The 24,157-nt window shown below is 47.9% G+C and overlaps 1 protein-coding gene across 2 annotated transcripts in view; it reads right to left on the bottom strand.

The window, feature by feature from the left end:
• SNX9 (sorting nexin 9) overlaps window positions 1-24,157 on the bottom strand; it is a 798,250-nt gene that overhangs the window by 114,061 nt on the left and 660,032 nt on the right. For both annotated transcript variants that reach the window (XM_086927315.1, XM_086927314.1), the window contains one exon: window positions 18,059-18,135. In XM_086927315.1, the coding sequence (XP_086783441.1) occupies window positions 18,059-18,135 (77 nt within the window). The remainder of the gene's footprint in view (window positions 1-18,058; window positions 18,136-24,157) is intronic.

Below are 24,157 nucleotides of genomic sequence, written 5' to 3'. Positions count from 1 at the left end.
TGACTCCCAAGGGTAGGAAAGAGATATTGAAACAACAAAAAGGGGGATACAATCTAGAGAGCTGGCAGCAAGTGCAGCCTCTAAGAAGCCTGGTGAGTGATGACGCAAGGAGTCCCTGAAGCATGGAACCTTAATTCATCTTTAGCCAAGGGAGGAACAACCATCAAAATGGAGCACCTACATACAAGGAGTGCAACAGTCTAAGCAGAACAGTGAAAGCCTAACACTTCTGACAAGCAGAGGTCTATTTTGAGGACAGTTACTTAAGTTTCCAGAAAGAAGAAGTGTAAGTCAGCCACAGATTTTTTCTCCATTTATCAGAGTTAAATCAACCAAGCCATTGAGGTAAGCCATCACAATAGAGTCTAAGTGTTTTACCTAAAAGCAGGAAAACGTACAGGTGCCTTAGATAGAGAAGTCAAAGCCTGGCCAAAGCATTGCCATCAGAAGGATAAACAAAGTCTCCTGCCATCGCATGACAATGCATAGATCATGAATCTCAAGGTGGTCCTCATTAGGGAGCTCTGTTGTAGTCAGCATTAAAAACACAGATGGTACCCTCCCTGTGAGCAGCGCCTGAATGGCTCATAAAAGCATTAATGAGAAAGCGGTAAACAATTGTAGAGCAATGCACATCCTCCATAAAGGAGTAATCAGCATCCTCTAACAGGACAGGAGCAAACTCAGAAATGCAGGCTAGGAATTAGAAAAAGGTAGCATCTAGAAGAGATTACGAATTGACTTGCTAGCGTTACCAGGAGGAATCCTGAAATAAACTCTTTCACATGTATTCCAAAATTCACAGAGAGCCCGCCAAAAGGGAAAACATCTTAATCAAGCCCCCATGCCACTTCCAATGTTTAATTAATTGTCTGTAACCCTAATTTTAACTTTTCGCCCTTATACTAACTGTAACGCAAACCTTATCCTAACCTTGACGCTAACCTTATCGGCAACCTCAACGTTTATTGTTAAACAATGCAAATAAACATCATTTAATGGCAAATAATATGCGCATGAGAGGCTGAGGTAAATACAATGAAGTAATGGGATAATAAAGTAAAGAAGATAATTGTAGAGAATGAAAAAAGAGGGACTTTGTAAATAATCCCCTGAGGTGGCATGGAACTTCGAAGTTGTCATTAACATTTGTGCTGGAAATAAGAACCTTCCCAAAATATAAGGCCTCCTCCAGTTGCCGCCAATCAATACTTTTTGTAAGACTGAGAATAAGGTGGAGGAGGGCAAAAGCGAAAGATGGGCTCAATCGGTCTAGAAAAAGTCAGTTTCATACACTCTAACACCACAAAAAAAAGAGTTACTAGAGCTTCAAAACTGACAAGACAGAAGACAAGTGTGCATAGAGGAACTTAGTAAGGAAACCCTTTTGGGGCAGGCAAAGCCTGCTGTTACCCCTCCAAAGGAGGATAGCTTGGTGTTTGAAGTGGGGAGCGCTCATAGGCACTACACAAAGCCTTGCATGGGAGAAAGACTCTTTAGACAAGTCAGGCACAGATACGCTGTAATACCTTTAGATAAGAGAGGTAACTTTTACAAAACCTTAACCTGTAGAGGAGCACAGAAGAATTGTTAATAGTAGGACGTGAAAAGGGCCAGATGTATCATGATACTGGTCATCATTTCCTACCAGTATGTAGTAATTAACTCCAGGTAGCCGTGATGTACTTCAAGTAGATTTATTAGTTTTAGTTACAGGTTATTGGGTTCATGTGATGCAGCCCCACCAAGAGCAGTCTACCTGCTGCTCAGCCCATACGCCAACTGTCACACTCAAGAATCCAAGCGCCAAAACAATCCATTCACGTCCATCACACCAACATTCTATGCATCACATTCCCACTAGCTGAACAGCTAGGGAGAAAGTAACAAGACAAATACAATACAAGTTACTACATATCCTCCGTCCTTACACAACACAAAATAGAAACCTCAAATTGAAAAAAAGTTGAACCAAGAAAGAGAAAAGAATAACAGCAGAGAAAAAGCAAGTAGAAAATGAACCAAAAAGTGAAAGAATCACAGCATAGATACCAAGAAAAACACAGTGCATGAAAGAAAATACACAGAAAATATACAAAATTAATTAGAAGAGGAAATGAAATAGTATGGTATAGACGGAAGTACAAGAGAAAGAAAATGCAAAGAAAAATATACATGAGATGTACAAGAAGAATAGAAAAGATTCGAGGAGAAGCGTAGACAAATATACTTATTATATCACCCACCCATCCTCCTCCTATATAAAATTTTAAAAAAAACCAGTAAAAATGGGTGAAGGACACCAGAAAGAACCTCCCCAAAACACAAGTGAATGGACGAACCAGAAACAACTAGGGAACACCCACACCCAACAACCACCGTATGCAAAAATCTATTTTTATAAATGGGACCTGAACCCATTGGAACGCTATGTAAAGGTTCGTACCCTGAAGAAAACAATTGTATACATGGGACTTGTACCTATTAGAACCCCTATGTGGAGGTTGGTAGAGTGAACAAAACAATTGTATACATGGGACTCGTATCCATTAGAACTCCTATGTTGAGGTTAGTAGCGTGAACAAAATAAATGTAATACATGAGACTCGCACCCATTGGAAACTGTGTAGACTGTGCAAAACTGTGAATAAGGGACTGAGCCCCAACTTGCCACCCCTCATGTAAGGGACAAAACATGCACAAAATGGGAACGACCCATAATGAAAGCTGTGCAGATGGGACTAAAACCCATTACTTGCATGAAAGGGAATGGCACTCCTTAAGCCACCTCTCTTGTAAGGGTAAAGTGACATTCTAAGTGGTAATGGGACTAAAACCCAATCCTATGCCTTAAGAAAGGGATACTGACAAGTAAAAAGCAAGCCAAAACACCAAACAATACCTCTCAAGTGTGTGGTATTATAAACCACAAGAATGAGTGACCACCACCCATTAAAAACAAAAATACAACCCTCCTGTGAGGGAAAATCTGCACCTTTAACGTGAAAGAAATGGTCAGACAACCACCCAACAACAATCTCATGTAGGATAACCAAGAACATGAAAATAATGTCAGTACAACGTCAACACTGACAAAAAGAATGTGAGAAGGTGGCCTGATATGCAGTGCTCACTATTCTAGTGAACACTATGTATCAGTCCAGCAACCCTTATTGATGTTTGGTTGTAAGTCAACCTTATAGACCAGCTATCCTAGTAGTGTGGATACGAGCAGTCTAAGGCTAAAGACTCGAGAGGGCGTGTTAAGCCAGCTGTTATACCACACATATACCCCTTGAATACCAAGTGAAAGGACACCACACAAGTGTTATGAAAATAAACAGTGTATTTTTTAAAATCACAACAGCCCTGTACTCTTTATGAGGTTAAGTTAGCACAGTATATACAAATGCCCGAGGGGCACGGAAAACCATATACTCTGAAAGTGGAATGCGAAATTACTAGCAGGTAAGTACAGTACTAATAGGCTTAGGAATCGCTAGGACTTGACTATAGAATCTTCAGATTACTTCTAGGAGGCCTAGGGGACTCGGGTGCAGAGTGTGCACCCTCACGCGTGATGCGGGACAAAGTCTATGGTAGCTAGTAATGACAAAGTTACTGTTCTCGGGCGAACCCGACCTGGTAGGAGGAAAACGAAAGTGGATCCTGACCCTTGGATAGTGAGGCTATGCTGGGGCACCGAAATGCCGAAGTTACCTAGCCCAGGGGCTGCAGCTGCATAGGTCTCAAAAGACGTCGGGAATCCTCGTAGACGGACCAGGAGCCTGGAAGAAAGAAGTTGCTGGCAGGCGACCAGTGAAGAAAGTTCAATGGATCCAAGCCTGGATCGAAGGAAGATGACACCTGAAAGCAGAGGGGACCAAGTTCGAGACTACTAGCCAGTAGTCAGGTGGCACCAGGAGGGCACCGGATAGTAGTCACCTCGACTAGGTGAGTGGGTGACGCTGTGCTCGCAGATCTCACGGACCAGGAGGCGTTGTCGGCGACCAGGATGGAGGAGCGAGCTGTCCCACGATGGATGAAGCTGTCGGCGTCGCTGGACCCAGGATTGGGCAACAAAGCCTTGGCAAATTCAAGCCCACGCGGTGGACTCAAAATGGCGTCTGGAGTGGACCAGGAGGGTCCGGGGTGCCTCTCTTGAAGAAGGAAGCAAGGGCCAGTCTGGAGCAACCAGACCAGCAGCAGTGATGTCGTCGGGCGTCGTGAAGAAGGCCACAAGCCAGCCGGCTAGTAGCCACACAGCGCGGTGAGCAGGCAAAAGCAGAAGGGCCCCACGCAGATCGTGGAGATGCTGGAGGGCTGATCTTCGGTGCTGGAGCTGCTCAGGGTTGGGGCTTCTCGGACCCCAAAGCACTCACCAGTGGAGCACACGGTGGGCTTGTTGCAAAGAAGTCGTGCAGTCTTGGCGATCGTCGGTCCCTCGAGGTCTCGTCGCACTCACAGTTCTCAGCTTTGCTGTAGAGGTGAGTAGAGGTCAGAGGTGCCAGGGAAGCCGGGTCTCGTCGAGCTGGGTCGTCGGATTCCGGAGGAAGGACTTGCAGCAGACCGCAGTGTTCTTAGGATGGTGCCCGCTTGATGCAGGGTGACTACTCCTTAGCCACAAGGGAGAATCTTGAAGAAGGAAATCTTGATGTCTTTCGCAGAAAGTCGTGTCTTGATTCCAAAGATGATCTAATTTGAACAGGGGGCCCGCTCCCATCTTTATACTAAAAAAGGGGGCTGACCCGGTGACTAGGTCCTGCCTATGGGTGGGACTAGGAGGGGGGTGGTTACACCCCTCTCCCATGCCGGACTTTCCCCAGGCCAGGGGCTGGTGTGCCCCTGGAACTGGTTCTGACTGGCCTATGCGTAGTGAGCACCGGGGTGCCACTCAGCAGTCACCTTCCTGTAAAGCCCTGCCTACCCAGGATACACAAAACCCTGTCTGGGACGGTGCTAGCACCGCCCTCGACAGGAAACCCTTTGTCCAGGCTCCCCTCGCTGGAAGGACTCCCAGCTGCAGGGGGTCAGACTCGTGTCTGTGGTGGCAGCATCCATTTTGTGGAGCTGAGGCTTCGTTTAACTTTAACCGGGGTTCACAGTTACATACATGTCGTGTCCCTCTAGAAGGGTGGAATGCTAACCCCGTCGCAAGAATTGGCGAGGGGTTAGTATTCCAATTCGTATGACACCTTACTCGACATGTTTTGATAAAGCAATACCAAAGATAGCATTTAACCGCGAGGATTATAATGCACTTAAGAGTATATGGTATGCGTTATCATGGAACAGCTATTAGGACTTGGTTCCGCAAGCTGCAGACAGGCTCAGCTCATGCCAGAGCACCATCTCACACGATTCCAAGCACTCTGCCTTCAGGATTGTCAAGGCCTGCTATAGGAGTGACTGATAGGAATCTGTGTGTCCATTTTAGGGTTAGATATAGGTATACTATATCTACAGCAAAGGGTGATTACACGACTTTGAACCAGCTGTCATGCTGCCAGTTGTGTCAAATTTAGGAGGCCAGCCAGGGGTGGCATAATACATGCTTCAGCCCCTGGTAGGCCCTGGGTACACCTATGCCCTGAGTTACAGGGTCTGATAAGGTGGCCCAGTACCAATTGGAAATGTACCTAGGGTACATGGAATCCATTTTACAGAGAGAGCAGTAGGCTTGGGTCCTGATTGGCAGGGTCCCAGGCCAACTATGTCGTAAACCAGCTAAAACACAGGGCAAAAAGTTGGGGGCAACCATAGTCAGGAGGTACCTTCCTACAAAGAACATGGGGAATAATACAACGAAAAACATGGTCAAATGAAGACAAAATTACCATTAACAACAAAATTATTCCCCGGTCAGCGACCTCTCACCTGTGTCATGCCACAGTGGCCCACCTTTCCTCTAATGTTAATATTTATCATTTCAAATACTTCTCCCAAGTGTAAAGAAGGCAAAGAATACAAGCTGAAATGTCCAGGAAAAGTTTTCATCCGTGAACCGCCTTGAACAGCTGAAAACAAGCTCTTTTAGTAGTACTAATAGTACTAGCAAAAGGCATACGCAGTGTGTCCTGTAATCCATTCACAAACCGTGTTGACACTGATCCATTGTCCAAAATGCAAAGAGATTGAGTCTATCGGTTTACTGGTTCATAGTACACCAGGGCATTATGCTGGATAATGACAGGACAAGTCACTAGTGAACAAACCAAGCAACAATGCAGGCTGGACGAACACCCTAGATATGAGCACCATACGCAAATACTTGACGCACAGCCTGAAACTTGGCAATCAAAATTGCAATGCTAAGACAGATGTTCGTTAAAGAAGCTGTGACATTCACAACAGCTTACCCGCTATTGTTTTAGGTCCTGAAATGTAGAATTTTTGTAAACACAAGTTGGACACAACACCCAGATGAAACAGAAACTTCTTTGCGCACATCCACACATTACTGGCTGACTCCGTGGGAAAATATATATTCTAGAGGCTTAGTTGTTTTTTTTTTTTTAAAATATTTTTACTGCGGCGAAGATAGTAAAAAGGCACAAAGTATACAGTCATCAACCCAGTTGATACGTAAACAGCAGGAACAGATAGTCCCAAAGTCAATACACAGCCAAATACGGCCCACATCCCGGAGGCAGGGCGGCGCAGAAGTAAACATATATACGAGTAGGGAAAATTGCATTTGTGCTCCAAGTATCAATAAAACATTATCAGTGTCTACGCCAGTTTTCTTATGTTGCAATTCTACACTATTTAACGGTTTAACAATAACTAAGTACCCCATTGGCATTTCTAGTGCTGATCCGAATATAGGAGGAGATGCATGCAAGGGCCAGCTAGGTCGCGGTCATCACAATGTAGGGTGGCCTAATGGGAGTCACAGCTAAATACAGACATATCTATCCAGGAATATCGGCGTGACCACAGGGGACCTCTACACTGCTTCCCCCCCCGCCTCGGACTCCCCCCCCCCCCCCGCCAGACTCCGAGGACGCAGAGGAAAATAAACTCTGCGCTGGTGGCGTCCGAATCATCCTCCTCCATCCCCTCCATACACATAGTTCTCCAGGCGAGTAAGTCATCCTGGAGCTTCCCGTCCCTGCGAGTGCGCTGCATGTGTGTCTCCTCTGCTAAGGCCCATTCCTTGGCATCCCGTAACCAATGAGAAATTTCAGGTGCCCTCTGGCCCATCCAGGTAATGGCCACCCGTCTCCTTGCCAGAACCAGTAGAAGTTGCAGCAATTTATAAGATAGACCTTTCTTTTTTGGCTTAGGCACGAACGCCAGCAGACATTGAAGTGGGTCCAGCTGCAACCTAAGATGCGTGGCACGGGCAATGTATACTACCACCCTGCGCCAAAAATCGTGGACCAAGGGACATTCCCACGCTAAGTGTAGGAACCCCGCCCTCTCCATCCCACATCTAGGGCAATTATGACGTCTATCTGATGATATACGATGGAGGGAGACGGGTGTCATGTAAGTGCGGTGGACAAAATTAAAGTGTATAAGTTTGAAACGCGCATTGCAAGATACTTTGCGAGTCAAGAGTCTAATCCGCTTTCTCTGGGCAGGATCCAACTCTATCCCCAGGCCTGCCTCCCAAGCCACCCAGGCCGGCGCCAACGGGGGAATCGAGTCTCTGCGCATGGCAGAGTAAAGGAGGGAGATCAGGCGCCTACCTCTCCCACAGGATAAAATGATGTCCAGGGTATTAGTGAGCTGGGGTGCCTCTGGGAATTGGGGCCATGTTGTCCTGGCCACATCTCTAAGACTTCCGTAGTGTAGGTATTGGCCCTCACCGAGGCCAAAGGAGTCCACGGCTCTCTCAAAGGACACAAAGGAGTCGTCCGGGTAGAGATCCGCGAGGGTCTCGCAACCGCCCAGGCGCCACTCTCGAAAGGACATATTTACCTCCAGTTTGAGTATCGGGGCCAATATCCAAACTGGGAGCTCCCTGTGGAACGGCGCGCGCCGCAGAACCTTCTCGACGAACCGCTGCCAAATGTTAGCCGTATGCCTCACCACATAGGGCAGAGTGTCATCAGCGCCTCGACCCTGCATTAAGGCCTCCTGTAAGCCCTTATCGTAGCCATGCCAGCCAATAATGCCAGCTCCCAGTTCTCGTCTTCAGCAAACCACCTGGCGGCCGGGAGAAGCTGTGCCGCATAGTAATATAGGTCAAACCTCGGGGCCTCGAGGCCGCCTTCATCCCAACACCTCGTTACAGTATGTAACGCGACCCTACTGCGCCCACCCGCCCAAAGGAGGGTGGTGAGAAGTGAGTTCAGCGTGCGGAACACTCGGGGTGGCAACGGGCATAAAGTGTTTTGCAGCACATAGAGGACTCTAGGGAGCATCACCATTTTGGCTACTGACAGTCGCCCCATGAGAGAGAGAGGGAGTGTGTTCCAAAAGGCGATAGATTTACTGAGGGCCGCAAGAATTTTGTCGATATTGTAAGCCAGGAGAGTCTCGTCAGAGGGGGCCACCTAAATACCCAAGTACCGGAATGCCAGCCGTTCACATCGGAGGCCCAAATAGTGGGAATCGGCATCCGGATCAGGGACAGCATCAGTCAGTGGGAACACCAGAGACTTGTTGACATTCATACGCAGTCCAGAGGCAGCGCCAAAGCGGTCCAAGAGCCGCAGCAAAGCGGGGAGAGACTCCACTGGGGCAGTCAGATAGAAGAGCGCATCATCAGCGTATAGGGAGATGACATTGGTAGTGTCCCCCACCACTATGCCCCAGTCGTGTAACTCCTTGCGGGCAGAAACGGCCAGGGGCTCAATTGCAAGAGCAAATAAGAGGGGGGAAGAGAGGGCAGCCCTGTCGGGTGCCTCTCCCCAATGACCATTCGTCGGAGCGGGCCGATCCCAAGCGCACCCTGGCTCGGAGCGCCCTGTAGAGCACCCGGATCCAGTTGCGAAACCAGGACCAAACCCCATTTTCAGGAGCACGTGCATTAGATAACCCCAGTGCACCGTATCAAAGGCTTTAGCCAAGTCAATGGAGACCAACACGTGAGGGTCCTCTCGGACCCGGACCTCATGTAATATATGATTTAGGCGACGCAAATTCATCGCCGTATTGCGACCCGGGATAAATCCGCACTGGTCGGGATGGATGAGCTGGGTCATGTGTGGGGCAAGGCGATTGGCTAGCAGTTCAGTAAGGATTTTTGCATCTGAGTTTATCAATGTGATAGGTCGATAAGCAGCGGGGTCTGTTTTGTCACCGCCCGGTTTCAAGATCATACACACCTCACCCTGATTCATAGTGGGTGGAAGGGTACCAGTACGCAAAGCCTCATTATAGACTTGTAAGAGGGGGGGGGCCAGGAGATGTCCGAAAGCATGATAAAACTCAGCCGGGAATCCATCCCCACCAGGGGTCTTGGCCCGGGGGAGGGCGGCTATCGCCGCGGTAATCTCACCCAATGTCAGCTTGACATCAAGTTCCTTCGCCGCAGCTTCCGGCAGGGTCTGTAGGCAGAGGTCCTCAAGATACAAGTGATAGACATCCTCCGATATGGACGGGTCAGCCTCATACACGGTTCGTAGATGGTTCCGAAGGACTGCGAGAACATCAGCCTCCGAGTGGACCATATCGCCACTAGGGTCCTGTAGGGCTACTATTCGTTCGGGCGTGAACTCACGAAGTATCCAGGCCAACAAGCGGCCAGACTTATCTCCTTCACGATGGAGACGCTGCCTGTGTTGGCCCAGTGTAAATTTATCAAGCCGTGTGAGTATGTCGTGGATCGATACCAGGGCAAGACCCTCCGCCTGTTGATCTGAAGCGCCCGGATCGGACTGAGATTGGGCGCGTAGGAGCGCAGCCTCCGCAGTCTGCAAGTCAGAGAGCAGTTGTTTCCTGACCCCGTACGACAGGCCCATACACGCTCCACGTACGACTGCCTTCAGTGCCTCCCACTTGGTGGAGTAGGACAGGTCATTCCCCACCCAGTTGAGTTCCAAGTAGTCGGAAAGCGACGACGCCACATGGTCCCTGGCCACCTGATCCTGAAGCAGGTCAGTCGGCAGTGTCCACGTGTGCGGACGCTCCGTGCGATCAGGCCACTGCGCCACGCATGTGACTGGAGCATGGTCCGACAGGTATCGGGCCTGGTGTGTAACCGTCAACGTAAGAGAGGAAGGAAGGTTAGCCGCAAGAACCCGATCTAGCCTACTATGTGTACCATGCGTCGGGGTGTAACATGTGTAAAGCTTCTGTGCGGGGTGGCAGGTACGCCACACATCTACCGCCCCGAGATTACGCATCACTTCCTATAAGCGTGCCGTCATACGGGGCTTAGTGCCTGCTCTGGGTGGGTGACGGTCCAGCTCATGATGCAGTACGCAATTGAAATCCCCAAACCAGAGGAGCGGCGCATCCAGGCTCGGAGCCACAAGATCCTGTATCTGAGAGAAGAAGGCCGGGTCATCAATGTTCGGGGCATACGTGTTAAGAAGCAGGAGGTCTTTGCCATCTCATCTGAGTCTCGCTAATATGTACCTGCCTTCCACATCTGCGTCTATATATTGAACAGCACAGGGAATCCCTGGGGCCACCCAAATGAGAACCCCCCTAGCATATGTAGAATAGGAGGAGTGGAAAATCTGGTCTCTCCACTTCTTGGCCAGCCGTTGTACGCCGTCCTCGTCGAAGTGGGTCTCTTGTAAACAAGCAATTGAAACCCCATGGCGTTTAAGGAAGGTGAGGACCCTGTGTCTCTTGGTGCACGTGCCCAAGCCACGCACATTCCACGTTAAAAATTTAAATCCCATGGCCAATGATTACGCCCAAACGGGCTAAAGTGTAGGTACAACCTGGACCGCCTCCATAAGGCCCCTGCAACATATAAATCTAGGGATGTAGCTCTTAGGGCAAGCTCCCCACAAATCAGAACCAATATGCACATAATGCCAGTGTCATCTTTGTCACAAACCCAATCCCACCCCCGACAACCCCAAAACACGAAACTTTTGCAAGAACACCCTCATCCCCACCACCCACGAGCAATAGGATAGCAACAACCAAAACCGCCACCCCGCCCTTCCCCCGCCAGTGCCAGGACGTGCACAGCCACCCCATACAACACACTCCACACACACACACACACAGCAAAACAACCCCACCCACCCACCCTCCCAGCTCCGCGAAAGACCCAATGATCCTGAGATAATAACCCGGGCACGACTCCCCAGTTGTGCCAGCAATGTGGGAATGACATCCGCCAACCCCACCTCCTTCCCCCCGTAGCTCATATGACCCAAATGCCAATCCCAAGGTACCAACCAGTGTTCGGAAAGGCCCCTGCAACAATGGTGAATTGCGAAAGGTCAGAGAATTGCAGGTCCATGGAGGATCACACAACTAAGGGCGGGTTTACAGATCGGCCATTGAAATTAGAGCAAAGATCATTCCAACTCTGGTGCCGGTAGGGCAGTCTCCAAGACCACCGGAGCTGTAGAATCCGTGTTTAGCGGCGTTCCCTGCAAAGTGTCCGGCACCGAGATGTCATTAGGAGCAGCCGCCCCAGTTGAACTCGAGCCAGTTCTCGACGGCGAGTCGTCCATAAGATTGGCCCCATCCGGTCCCACCGTGGGTCGATCCTCAGGAGAACCACGGGACCCAGAACGGCGTTTTCTCCTGCCACGACGCCTCCTCTGTGGCCTGGTCCCCCAAGTGTCACGCGAGCCCCCTCTCTCACCCGGGGGCAAGTCATCCCCTCTGATATCAAGCCACTCCCATACCTCTGCTGGTGTCTCAAAGAAATGTGCCCGGCCCTGTGAGAGCACCTTGAGCTTGGCAGGATATAGAAGCATGTACTGAAGCTTCATGTCACAGAGTTTTTGTTTAACTCTCAAGTAGGATTTCCTTTGTTCCTGTACCTGTTGGGTATAGTCAGGGTAGATCGATACGCGACTGTTCTCAATCATGTGGGGCCCCGACTCCCTTGCCGCTCTGAAAATACAGTCTCGGTCTTTGTAGTTCAGGATTTTCGCGATGAGGGCTCTAGGAGACTCCCCTGGTTGCGGAGGGGGCACCAGGGCTCTGTGTGCCCGCTCCACTATGAAGACGCTGGACAATCCATTCGGACATAGGTGCTCACGGATCCAAGTCTCTAGGAAGCGCTCAGGGTTCCCCGCCTCCAGTCGTTCCGGTACTCCCAGCACCCTTATGTTGCTCCGACGCGCCCTTCCTTCTGCATCCTCAGCGCGCCTCTCCAACGCACGGGTAGTAGAGGTAAGTTGGGCAAGTGACTTTTGCAGGGACGCGACCTCCCCCTGTAGTTGAGTGATATTGCCCTCCGCATCTGAAACCTTGTCCTCTACTTTGCGAAGGTCTGTCCCCAAAAGGTTTACATATATAGAGACCGTCTCTATCTGGCGTTCCAGGGCAGTGTGTGAACCCTGAATAGCCTTGAGGAGTTCCGCTCTGGACGGTTCCGATGGGTCCTCACCTCTGTCTTCAGGCCCCGTCTGCCGCGTGATCCTTTATGGCTGCAGGCGAGGTGTAGTGTACTGCACGATCGTGTTGGGCTGGGAGGCGTTCGAACCACGACCCGTGCGGGCCGCCATAGCGACTGGCTCAAGTCCGTGCGTCTCAAGGTGCGCACCTCAAGGCCGGCCGGCCAGGGAGGGCGCCCCCGAACCAATCCAATGCAGATATAGTAGGCGCACAACGTGGCGCACAGATGATGCAGCTCAGATAGTACCCAAGGCAGTCTAATCAGGCCAAGAAGTAAGGCAGCACAGGAGCAGCAAGCATCCGTCACCCTCCAGTGGGGGACTAGGATTCGGGACCCCAGCGAAGCAATAATGGGCAGCACAAGCGGGAACGCGGGCACCACCACCTCCTCACCACGCGATTCTCACTTCATTCAGGTCATCAGCAGAGGATCTCCCAGGCCCCACAGTTCTGGGCAGGGAGGGACACAGATGCAATCCGCTACCAGCGGCCTCGAACTCCCTAGAGGCCGCCCGGTACAGTCCTCAAGATGGCGGGCGCGTGGGGGGAGGGGCGCAGTTCAATCTCGGCCCCAGCGACGCTGCTCCTCAATCTCCCCCGATGCCGTAAGGTAACGAAGGGCAAAACCAGGGTACAAGTCGGAGTTCGGTGGGAGGAGGGAACAAGTAGTGGATCTCCCAAAGTGTCAGCGAAGGGGCCGGATCCAGTCTGGCACGCAGCAGTCTGGGACCCCCGCACTCACCCCACGCTTTAATCGGGAGCCAGGGTAGGCGGTACTCACGTCCCCCGCCGCCGGGTGTAGTCACTCCGATGGCGGGGCCCGCAGTCCCCTGTAGCAGCAAGGGGGGGCCCGAGCTCCGTCAGAGGATCGACGCACAAAATGGACGGCGCCTCCGTCCCATCTCCCTCTCCGCCTCTCAGCAGTAAGGTCTCTGCGCCGCCGTCTTCCGATCCGCCACCTACATTCCGGGAGCCTCAGCTAAATCACTGGCGCTCATCAGGGGGCTCGCTCAGATTGGGGAGCCCCGGGTGGTACGCCCGCAGTCCGGCCCCACCGTGTAGGCCCAGTCCGCGGCGTCGCGTGATTCAAAGCGCAGCCGCCTCCTACAGGAGCATTCGTGTCACCGCCTACGGAGGATTGCAGGTCGCAGGTCCGTTCTTTCCGGCTCAGGGGTATCGGCGGGGTCACCGCTCCCCCCGACACGCTTTCCAGCTATCGGGAGAGCCCGGGCAGGAGTAATTTAAGGATTTTGCTGGTCTTTGGGACGGAGCTGGTGGAGCTCACGTCCTGTCGGCCATGCTGCTTGGCCACGCCCCCCAGAGGCTTAGTTGTTGGCTCCACATCCAAAATGGTGGCACGCAGTGATGATGTGTGCTGTGTGGCTCCAGGCAGGTCTCTGTGCACCAAACTGTGCCGAACAGCCGGTATCATCGAGCTGGATCTGTGGTTCGTCAGAGTTGGAGGTAACGATGCCAATTACTTTTGAAAACAACAGTGTAAGGTAAACCACGCCAAAGTACCTAGTTGTGGCACATTGCAATATTTAGCAACCTTCACAAAAAGAAGCGATTAACAAGTAGACATGACAAGTTATGCCCAACTTTGTATGGATTCCAGACTATAAATATCCATAAGTGCACGCATGGAGCTGTACTTAGAAACAGGTGGTCCATTTTTCAGAATGAAAGGACAGATCAATGTTGTAAAGACTGCACCTGCTAGAAATCAAAGCTTGTTTTCTGGTAATGTCAACAGGACTATGGTCCTGAAATTGAACACGGTGTGGGTGGTCACAGATAGAACATGGAAAGTAGATGCCAAACAATGTAGGTAGACACTTGCCATGGCTGGGGACCAACCCATGTAGAAGTCATTGGTGGGTCTGGAAGGCTGTCGGGCATTGTGTTTACTCCTAATACTTTAATTAATTTTGTTCAAAGATTGTTCTTGCTGTAACTTCTGTAGAGCACAGGGTTCATTTACCATAAATCGTCGCCAACATTCTGTGGTATTTAACTCCAGGTAGCCGTGATGTACTGCAAGTAGTTTTATTTATTTTAGTTACAGGTTATTGAGTTCATGTGATGCAGCCCCACCAGGAGCAGTCTGCCTGCTGCTCAGCCCATACTCCAACTGTCACACTCAAGTATCCAAGCACCCAAACATTCCATTCATGTCCATCACACCAACATTCCATGCATCATATTCCCACTGGCTGAGCAGCTAGGGAGAATGTAACAAGAGAAATACAATACAGGTTACTACACAGTATTTTTGCAATCAGGAGTGAAATTTGCAAACCAACCTATGTACCAACAGGTTAGTTTGGAACATTCTGAATTTGAGTGGCACAATATCACTTATGTAGGTAATATTTATTAGGTTGGTCACAAATTGGTAGGCCAGTTCAGGAAAACACCTCTGGAAGAGTTACAAAACTACTGCACTTGGGTATGGCTCAAAACGATTCATTACAAGGGGCGCATAAAGAGCCTTTGAGGAAGAAGGCTCCAAGCTCTAAGGCAACAGTTAGTTTGGTGGTGAAATGTGCTCACCGCAAAGAAGGAAGAATGCAACTGGTGCACCAACATGTGCAGAATCACAGAAAGCGGAGATTACATAGGCATACACGCTTGGAGACAGTCCAAAAGATAGCCTGGTTCTGAACTCCTTAAAGACCCCAAGAATCATGAATGGTAAAGGGCAAGATCAGCAGCAGAACAGCCAAGGGTAAATGCAAAAGCCTCTGGATGCCTTGAGGTTCCTGCAAGTGCAATCAGAAGTCAACGAAGAGAAAAACTGGCAGAGTCATGTAAGGCTTTGGAATTCAATATATAGATAGTTCCATTAAATGGGTCTCGAAAGCCCATCAAACAGTCCACAGCATAGCACTGGGGCAAAGATAGCACTGGAGATGCATTTGACTGGGAACAGGGGGGAGTCTACAGTATATTACTTACAGCTGTATGACATAAGTCAGTGCCCCTCCCTATTGTCCCATCCTAGAGAGCGTAATACAAGCAATATAAGGAAAGGTAGTCCATTCAAGGAGATCTTAGAAGACTCTGCATTACCTACTCTAGACATAGGTTGTACCACAAGTCTTGAAGGCAAAAGGGCACAGCACAAGAGTAGGTGAGGCTAAGATGGTTAAAAGGACCAAGGGTAAGGCCCTAAGCCTACTGTAATGACGAAAGAGCTCACTGTCACGATTGAGGTCAAACCTGGAAGAATCACAGGCAAGCCCAGAGATCGGATCTTGAAAGATGCCTTTGGAAGTGGCCTGGAGAACGGGTTCAAAGGGTATCCCAAACTAAGGCTGTGTAGTCTGCCTCAAAGACCACCTTGGAGTGTGTCCACAGAGTGTGCCTTAGGCAAGGTTTGGTATTATGCGTCACAGCGTAACACAGTGTACAGACTCCAATGGAACCTTGACTGAAGCCTGGTCTAAAGTACAACTGAAAAAAAAGCTGACCTTCAGCGCCCATCGGTATCCTCAGGTTTAGCTAATTACATAGCTCTGAAAGATAGCTAGTTAGAAATTCACTGTTAGGCCACACCAGGCGCATCAGATTAAACGTCAGATAACAAGACCCTATGGAAATGCTATTAAAACCTAGAGAAGCCATGGTACTAGATAGCACAGATGATGCCTCCGTGAAGAGTAGTAAACGCTCATATGAGACAGTAGAGGCAGAGAGATTAAGACTTTGCTGTGTTAAGCTTGGATGGCCAACGAGACATAAAATATGAGTGGAAAAGGGAGATAACTATTGCAACACATTTTATACCTGGAGGAAATAACTACTGCAACACATTTTATACCTGGAGGAAAATACACCCAAAAAATGTCAAGAGCATGTCAACACGAAGAAGTACCCAATAAGGAGGAAAAGTTTCATAAAGAGTTAAAAGATGCCAGAGCAAACTATGCAGAGAGGAAATGATGATTCTAAGCCAAAAGGCACACTAATGCAGTAGGCCTATGTACAGCTTAGCTCATTCTTTTTTTAGATTTCAGTATTCTTTATGGTTTTTCAATACAAACAACTGGAACAACACGTTTCTTCCCAGTTCACCTCTTTCCATATTACTCTCCAGCATCCCACTTACCCAGAGGGGTATTCTCCCTCTCTCCACATGCAAGTTGCCAGACAATGTTATATATCATCACTAAGCATCTAATCTCAGTCATTATTCTCTGCATATATCCTTAGGTTTCTCAGTCGGATATCGGCTTAATCTCTACTTATTTTTTATTCTAAAATATTTAGAAATTGCAGGCACTGAAGTTCCCAATAGTATTTCACCATTTAATTAATTAATGTGCGTAACTGAATTTGAAAAGGTTTCTCCTTTTTATTGGCTGTTGCAGTGTAGAAAACGCTGCATTGTCAGCGCCCACTATAACCTTTGAAGCCAAATGACACCTATAGTTATCAAGTGTGTGCTCCAATGAATTATTAGTTCTGGCTTCATTGCCAGGAGTAGGTGGGATACAATCCTGCCTCTGCTTGCATGTAGTTAGTAAACGGATTCTGCTAATGTGCTTTGTAGGTTCACTTTGTGACATCTCCCTATTGCGGACCATTTGATGTTAAGACATTCCCCAGAAAAGTTGAGTCCTGGGGCAGAACCACAAAGTATGTGTTCAAAGTACCACCTTCCCCACAATCCCTCCAACTGCTCTCTGATTTGGTCGGGCCTATCTGATGTAATTTGTCAGTGGTGTAGAACCATCCATACAGAATGTTATGCAGTGTTACTCTCTACACTTGCAAGTGTTGCTAAATTGTTTGGTCTCATCATGACATCTTGACACTCATCTAGATATATCCTCATTTCATTATCCCATTTTGGAGAGCAGACTCTTACCCTGCACCGGCACGGAGAGAAGCCTGCATATGTTGATATTGTTTTTAAAAAAATGCTCTTCTCCAGGCGAAATCGCTCAATGGATGTAGGCTATTTAATCGCTCTATCCTTCCATTTTTTACCCTAGACATACAATGACTTTTGCGTCCACAACTGCTGGCTCAAAAATCTCAGGGACGGGTGGCGTGGCCAGATCAATGCAAGAAGGTCTATAAATAAACAGAACAGTAACCATCCAGATGTTGGCCAATTAACCCAAAACATACATATTTCTATCAATAAATCATGCTATAGATTTTTCAGGATGTTTCAAACAGCCCCTACATTTAAAGAAGCCAAATGTAAAAATCAGACATGGATATCTCAAACACAAATATTCAAATATCAAAAGGCAATCTTTCAAGAAGACAGCTAGCAGAGCAAAAAAGTAACACAAAAAATAGAACTAGAATAGAAAAAGCATGTCAAAGGACATACAAAGGTAAACAAAAAAAATCTGAATTCCCCCAAAAATAAACTGTGAAAGTATGCTTTTCTAGAACATGTCTGATGAGGGGAGCAACTAATTACTGTATTGCTCTATCAGTATTTCACACACATGGAATTCAAGATCCAGATAACACACTCATTTTATTTGACATCAATTTTTAATTAAAGCAATAAGGACATGATTCATATAAATCTGACCTGCTCTGCTACTAGATTGGCTATTTCTTCATATGTTTTCCCTGCTTCTGTTATGGCATTATTTAGATCCGTTTCACCTGGAAGAAAGAGCAAACATTAATTAGGAAATAACAATATAACAAAGAAGGTTTCTATACCTACTGTTATAACAGAAATGAAGAAACATCTGTTAACTCACAAATTCAACTTTGCAAACACCTATCTGCAATGTAAGTGCTATCCAAACTTATCATACTAGAAAATGTAAATTAATTAATCAAGCACTGGCAAATGCAATTGACCCTGCCTCTATAATGTCAGGTATTGATGGGAATATTGCACTGTGTTTTCTATTAAGATACCATTTCAATATTACTGCTGTTGCATGTGCATGTGTTATGATACATCTGGTTGCTTACATCATAATGTATGTGTGTCCGTACTTCTTGACACATGCAAATTTTAGGCGTAGTGACATGTGGTAGCCATTTCTAATTTACTGTTTTAACATGGCAGACATCCAAGTTAGAACAGTAAATTAAGAGGGAAAAATAAACTTTGCAGCTCCTGAAATCCTGTAAAATAAAGACATTAAAACAATTGCAAAACAGGACTGAGGATGGGGAGCTAGGCGAGAAGCCTAGGTGCAAAAAAGGAATGCGCATAGGCCCACAAAAACAAGCAGCAGAGCACTGCCATGGAGTACGATATACTAAATAAGAGTCATATCAATTCACAAGTGAAAGACTACAACTTATCCAATCAGAAGTGTATGACCAAAGTGCTCCTGGGAGAGACAAACAATAATAGGGAAGAAAGACATAGACTAAAAAGCAAACACTTAATAGACAACAAAACTATCCAATCTGGAGCAAGAGGCTGATCCAAAGCCCACTCCAAGTGTATGCATATGTACTGGAAACAATAGTCTTGCCAACGATAGCTAAACCTGTCAATAGCAGACACACAAAAATATGAAAGTTGCACTTATGCGGATCAGCACCAAGTAAGTTAACAAACTAGGGTATTGGACATCATCTAGATTATGTTAAACTGTAAATACTAAAGTTTTCATTGGAACGTAGGCTTTAATTTTGACTTTGAATCCATTGGACAGGAGTAATGTCTGTAAATGCGCTCTTTTACGCTAAGTAAAATGATTATCTTTTTAACATATTTGCACTAACAAAGTCTGCAGCACGTTACAGAAACTAGCAAAGCGCTCCTTTGCAGTTTTGAACTAGAGCATTGAAAAGCTGTGCCCTAGTCAAACCAGGCTCACGAAAAATGCTAAGCGATAACACAATTTTAGTTCTAGCATGAAATACAATACAAAGGCAACTATCACCACACCCCTTAAAAGAAAAGGAGAGTACTTAACAAGGAAACCGCAGGAATGAAAAGCAATAGGAGGAAGGAAGTGGTAAGTGGCAACTGAATAAGAATTTGCCCATGAGTTTTAGCCATCCACATTTCCCAAACGTGACGTGAATTGTCAAAATCACACATCAAGGAAGAATGTGGTTTGAGTAGAGGAATATAGCTGCTGGGATCAGAACGGGTGATTCCACAGCCTTTCTCTCCCGCTGAAATCTGGACTTTTAAATTCTTCAAGGTGGATTTCTTGAGGATTCCGTAAAATTAAGCCATCATAACTTGATGTTTACTGTGACTGACCGCCTTTTGACTCCAGCCAAGCACGGTCCTCTCTCTGAGACGCTGCAAATGCTGTCATAGTGAGGTTTTCCCTCTGGGGTGGTGTAGGCAGGGACAACACTGGTCTCACTGAGGGCCATGTTAGTTAGAGACAGCTTGGCAAGCAGACAAATTGGGAAATGTAACGAGGCATGAAGTAGGAAACTATGGTTGACTTAGCGGAACAACTTGGTACATGTGGCTCATGTAACAAAGGACATTTTTTAAACTGTAAAGGGGCGAATAGCATTAATTTTAGTGAAGAGAAAGTAGACTTTAACTTGCAGCATCAGAGAATAGATAGCAGGAGGGCGATAAGACAGTGCCCAAGTAGCCCAAAACACAGATGTAATGTTTCCAGATCTCCAACCCCCTTCCACATGGCTGCAAGTACATCCACAGTCACACACCTCAGAGGAGTAGCTACACATTGAGATATGCTGACTTAAAGAGAAAACTTAACTGTAAAACAGGATTGACCCAAAAAAAAAAAAAAAGACTTGCAAGACAGGGAAAGCATGACTATAAATAGACAGATGTGAATCTTCTCTAACTTACCAGCAACACTTATGTACAAAAAATAGCTAAGAAAAGAGACTATCCACAGCAATATCAATAACCCACACACTCACTGAATTGCTGCTTCAGGATAATGGCAAAGAAAATAAACAAGACATGGTCAAAAGGACAGAGATTGAGACTCTAGGAAACAGAGACAGGAACACCAGAATGCAAGTAATACTGAGGAGAGGACTAAAGTCACAGGTAAACCTGCTCAACTGAAGCCTCTGCAATCATAACAGAACGTAATCAAACCAAAGCCCCTAGCGAGTGAGCTTTGTTTGGTCTCAAATATTCCTACTAAAAATAGTTTTGAGGCTCTGCAAAGATTGGAAGAGCAGACGGGCATCATAGTAGCAGCAATACGAACCCCCTGAGAGCCACAGAGGAGCAAACAATCAGTCACTGGGGTTCAAGGAGGAAGTCTCACCTCCAAAAACTAAATTAGAGAGTTTCTTTAGTAGCCATTCTTTTGGACCTAAAACAGAAAATAATATTTAAGATCTCAGAAAGCGGGGGTCGTGGCTAGCAGCCAAGCATGACGGTCGTCCTTTAGACGAGCTCAGGACCTGGGCAGACATAATCCTGGGATATACCCGCTAAACGTCGAAGGACAGACATCAAAGTGTAGGGGTGAGCAGGGGTGAGTAGCGGTGACGAGCGCGAGAACTCGGTGCCACCTGGGTGTCGGAGGACGCGAGCTCAGCCGAAATTGTGACCCCAGAGGCCTGATGGCGCAGCGGACGGCTGAGCGAGGAGGGCCGTTACGGGATTAAGACCAGTGTCCCTAAGTTACGCGGCAGCAGCATTGAGGCAGTAGCGGGAGAGCGAGACCCCGGGGCCTGGTTACTTTGATGCCGGATGGGACTGCGGGGAGCCATGGCGGCAGGCACAGAGAAAGTGAAACTACACGGGAGGTGTGCCAGTAGAGCTGTACCAGAGAATACGCGAGCTCGGTGATGCAAGGCGGCCTGATCCCTTGTAGCGTAGCGAGACTCTCTGACGCAATACTGAAGGCGACGCCTCACAAAATGGTGCCGATGTCGCTAGGAGGCTATAGGCACTGATGGTATTGACTGCATGCAGGACAGGAGCGAGTGCCCGCTGCTGGAGCCCCCGAAAGTAATGTAACACTGAGTTGGAGCCACTGAGTGGGGGCATATTGGGTAGAGCTCGGCAAATGGCGACAGTGGGCGCCGTTGCGCAGCTATAGTTGAGTCCGCGAGACCCAGAGGGGCGAAGCGACCTGTGCACTCTCCGAAATAGCAGAGGAAGGAAAGAATATAAGACAGCAGTGATCTAGTGTCAGCGATTCCAGGCGGAACAGAGACAGTAACACAAGCACTGTGTTCACTGCTGAGATGGGGCTGGAAGTACGAGGCCTGCAGCAGCTCCTAGATAGACCGCAAGTCACGCAGTTTCCTGAATAACGTGGCCTGCCATATTGTCACCGACTGCTGCGGTGGGCACAGCACACAAATGGTGTGATGCCACGGTGAGTAACATTGCTCCGACACTGCAAGGGATTACTGCTGCCAGGTGGCCGCGGCAAATACACGAGGCCTCCTGCCCCGCTGAATGGAGACGTTGCTGCTCTGCAGGATACACACTGAAATCTGTGGCGGTGGGCAAGAAGATAGGCCGAGCGGCACTGACTGGTGTTAGGCACGCGAGAGAGCTGCGATACTGTAGTAGGAGCACTGGGAGCAGCGCTGTGGAGGAGTATTGGTGACCCACAGGAGGCACATTGAGAACCTGCATCCACCTTAACCAAGTTACCTGTCGTTGGATTGATTTGTATGATGGGGCGTAAGGGTGTGAAACAACAGGACCAAGGCGGGCAGGACTATGTCCCGGATACGGTGGATCCTGCTAACAACAAACCTGGGACTGGGGGCACTCCACCGACTGAAGCACCAACACCTGTAGACAAGCTGGATCTCATTTTACAGGAAGTACGCGAATAAAGAAAGGCGATAGAACTTCAAATAGGGACTTTGACTACTGGCCTCAACTTGCTTCGGGCAGACCACGCTAAGCTTGCAGACAAAGTGAAAGAAAATGCTACGATGCTGGAGGAAGTAATCCCACGACAATTACAGTCTGACACCAAAATCTCACAGTTGCAAGATCAGGTAGCTATCCTGCTAGACCGGGTGGAAGATGCAGAAGGGAGGTCCCGACGTAATAACATCCGCATCATTGGGCTGCCTGAAAAATGTGAGGGAAATGACGCAACGAGATATATGGAGCAGTGGGTCTGGGATCACATCATCAATGAAGAACTCTCCACGCAATATTGCATAGAGCAAGCACACAGGATACCTACCGGTCGCCCAAAACCAGGAGCTCCACCTCGACCTCTCATAGAGAAACTACTGAATTTTCACGACAGAGACATTCTCCTGCAAAAAGCCTGTGAATCATCTCCGATAAACTTCAAAAATACGAAAATCTCACCTTACCCAGATTACACCATGTTGGTTCAGAGACAGCGTTCTTCCTTTATGGCAGTTAAGAAGAAGCTTAGAGACTTAAACCTGAAATATGCACTGCTTTTTCCGGCACGCGTAAAAAATTTTGCACAACCAAAAATACTATTTCTTCGAAAACCCTGGAGATGTGGAAGATTGGCTTGGAGTGATGGAACTAATGAACGCTGTGACAACTAACTCTCAACTCACGGCGAAGAGCAGAACCAGCTCTGGGATTTCCGCTGGGCGCAGAAGTCGAAAAACGAGCCAGACTCCTGCACGGCAATATAGCACCAAGCAACAGACACAACAGAATAAATCAAAGGCACTTATAGCTGCGGCCACTTTCACGCATACCTCGGGAGTGGAAGCTAAGTCCTCCTCAGAGGAAGAAGTAACGCACAAATCCGCCTCTGAAGGCAGTGTGGCTCTGTTTCCATCTGCGAGCCCGCAAGTCATTAAAGACTTATACGGCTGATTGTCCCCACAAGTATAAGTTATGTAACTGCAGAATGGTTTCTTGTAACATGTCCACGGTAACAGCGAGTTTAATTACAATGTATATTATTACGTAGGCCCAGGCTCGGTAGACACTTAGCTGTATTGTTGGGTCCAGGGTACACCACATGTGGAGCGCTAGCTATGTCCCCCACACGGCAAAGGCGCTATGCATGACCATTGAGTTTTTATTGATTAAGTTAAGTTGTATGGTCCGGTATAGTTGGGTGACCAGACCGAGTATTGCGTTGTTCAGGGGGTGGGAAGGTCTCTCGGTACGGAAATGGATAGATAGGCTCTTCTACCTGCGCATCATATTAATTTCCCAGCAGCTACAAACTCTCTGCGATGACTGCACAGGGTAACTGCACCATAATAACATGGAATATATGGGGCATGGGAACAGTACAGAAGCGGCATAGGATACATGCACAGCTACAGCACCGCAAAGCACACATAGTATTTTTACAAGAGTCTCATATGGTAGACAGCGAGGTGGTGAAACTGCACAAGAAATGTAGGGGACAACTCTTCTTCACCTCTTACTCCATAGACAGGATATACTGCTCCACCAGGATAGCAATGCAAACGCTTCATGTCGCATACTTACTAAAAACCTTCTCAGATCATAATCCACTGGAGATTATTATGGCATGGGGGAGGGTGTATTCCGTAGCGACTTTTCAGGGACCATTGATCATTATTTTGCAGAAAATAGCAATACGGCAACAAGCAGGCTGGTAGAATGGGACGCTTTTAAAGCTGTGATATGGGGGAAAGCGATAAGTACGACTGTGGGCGGTAGACAGGAAATTCATAAGGCTCTGATAGAATTGGAAGATAGTATGGGCAAGTTGGAACAGGAGGCTGTAACAAATAATGACCGAAAGGA

The sequence above is a fragment of the Lissotriton vulgaris genome, chromosome 6, assembly GCF_964263255.1.
Source record: "Lissotriton vulgaris chromosome 6, aLisVul1.2, whole genome shotgun sequence".
Classification (NCBI taxonomy): domain Eukaryota; kingdom Metazoa; phylum Chordata; class Amphibia; order Caudata; family Salamandridae; genus Lissotriton; species Lissotriton vulgaris.
The sequence above is the reverse complement of the archived record's forward strand: the minus strand, read 5'-3'. Positions and strand labels throughout refer to the sequence as shown.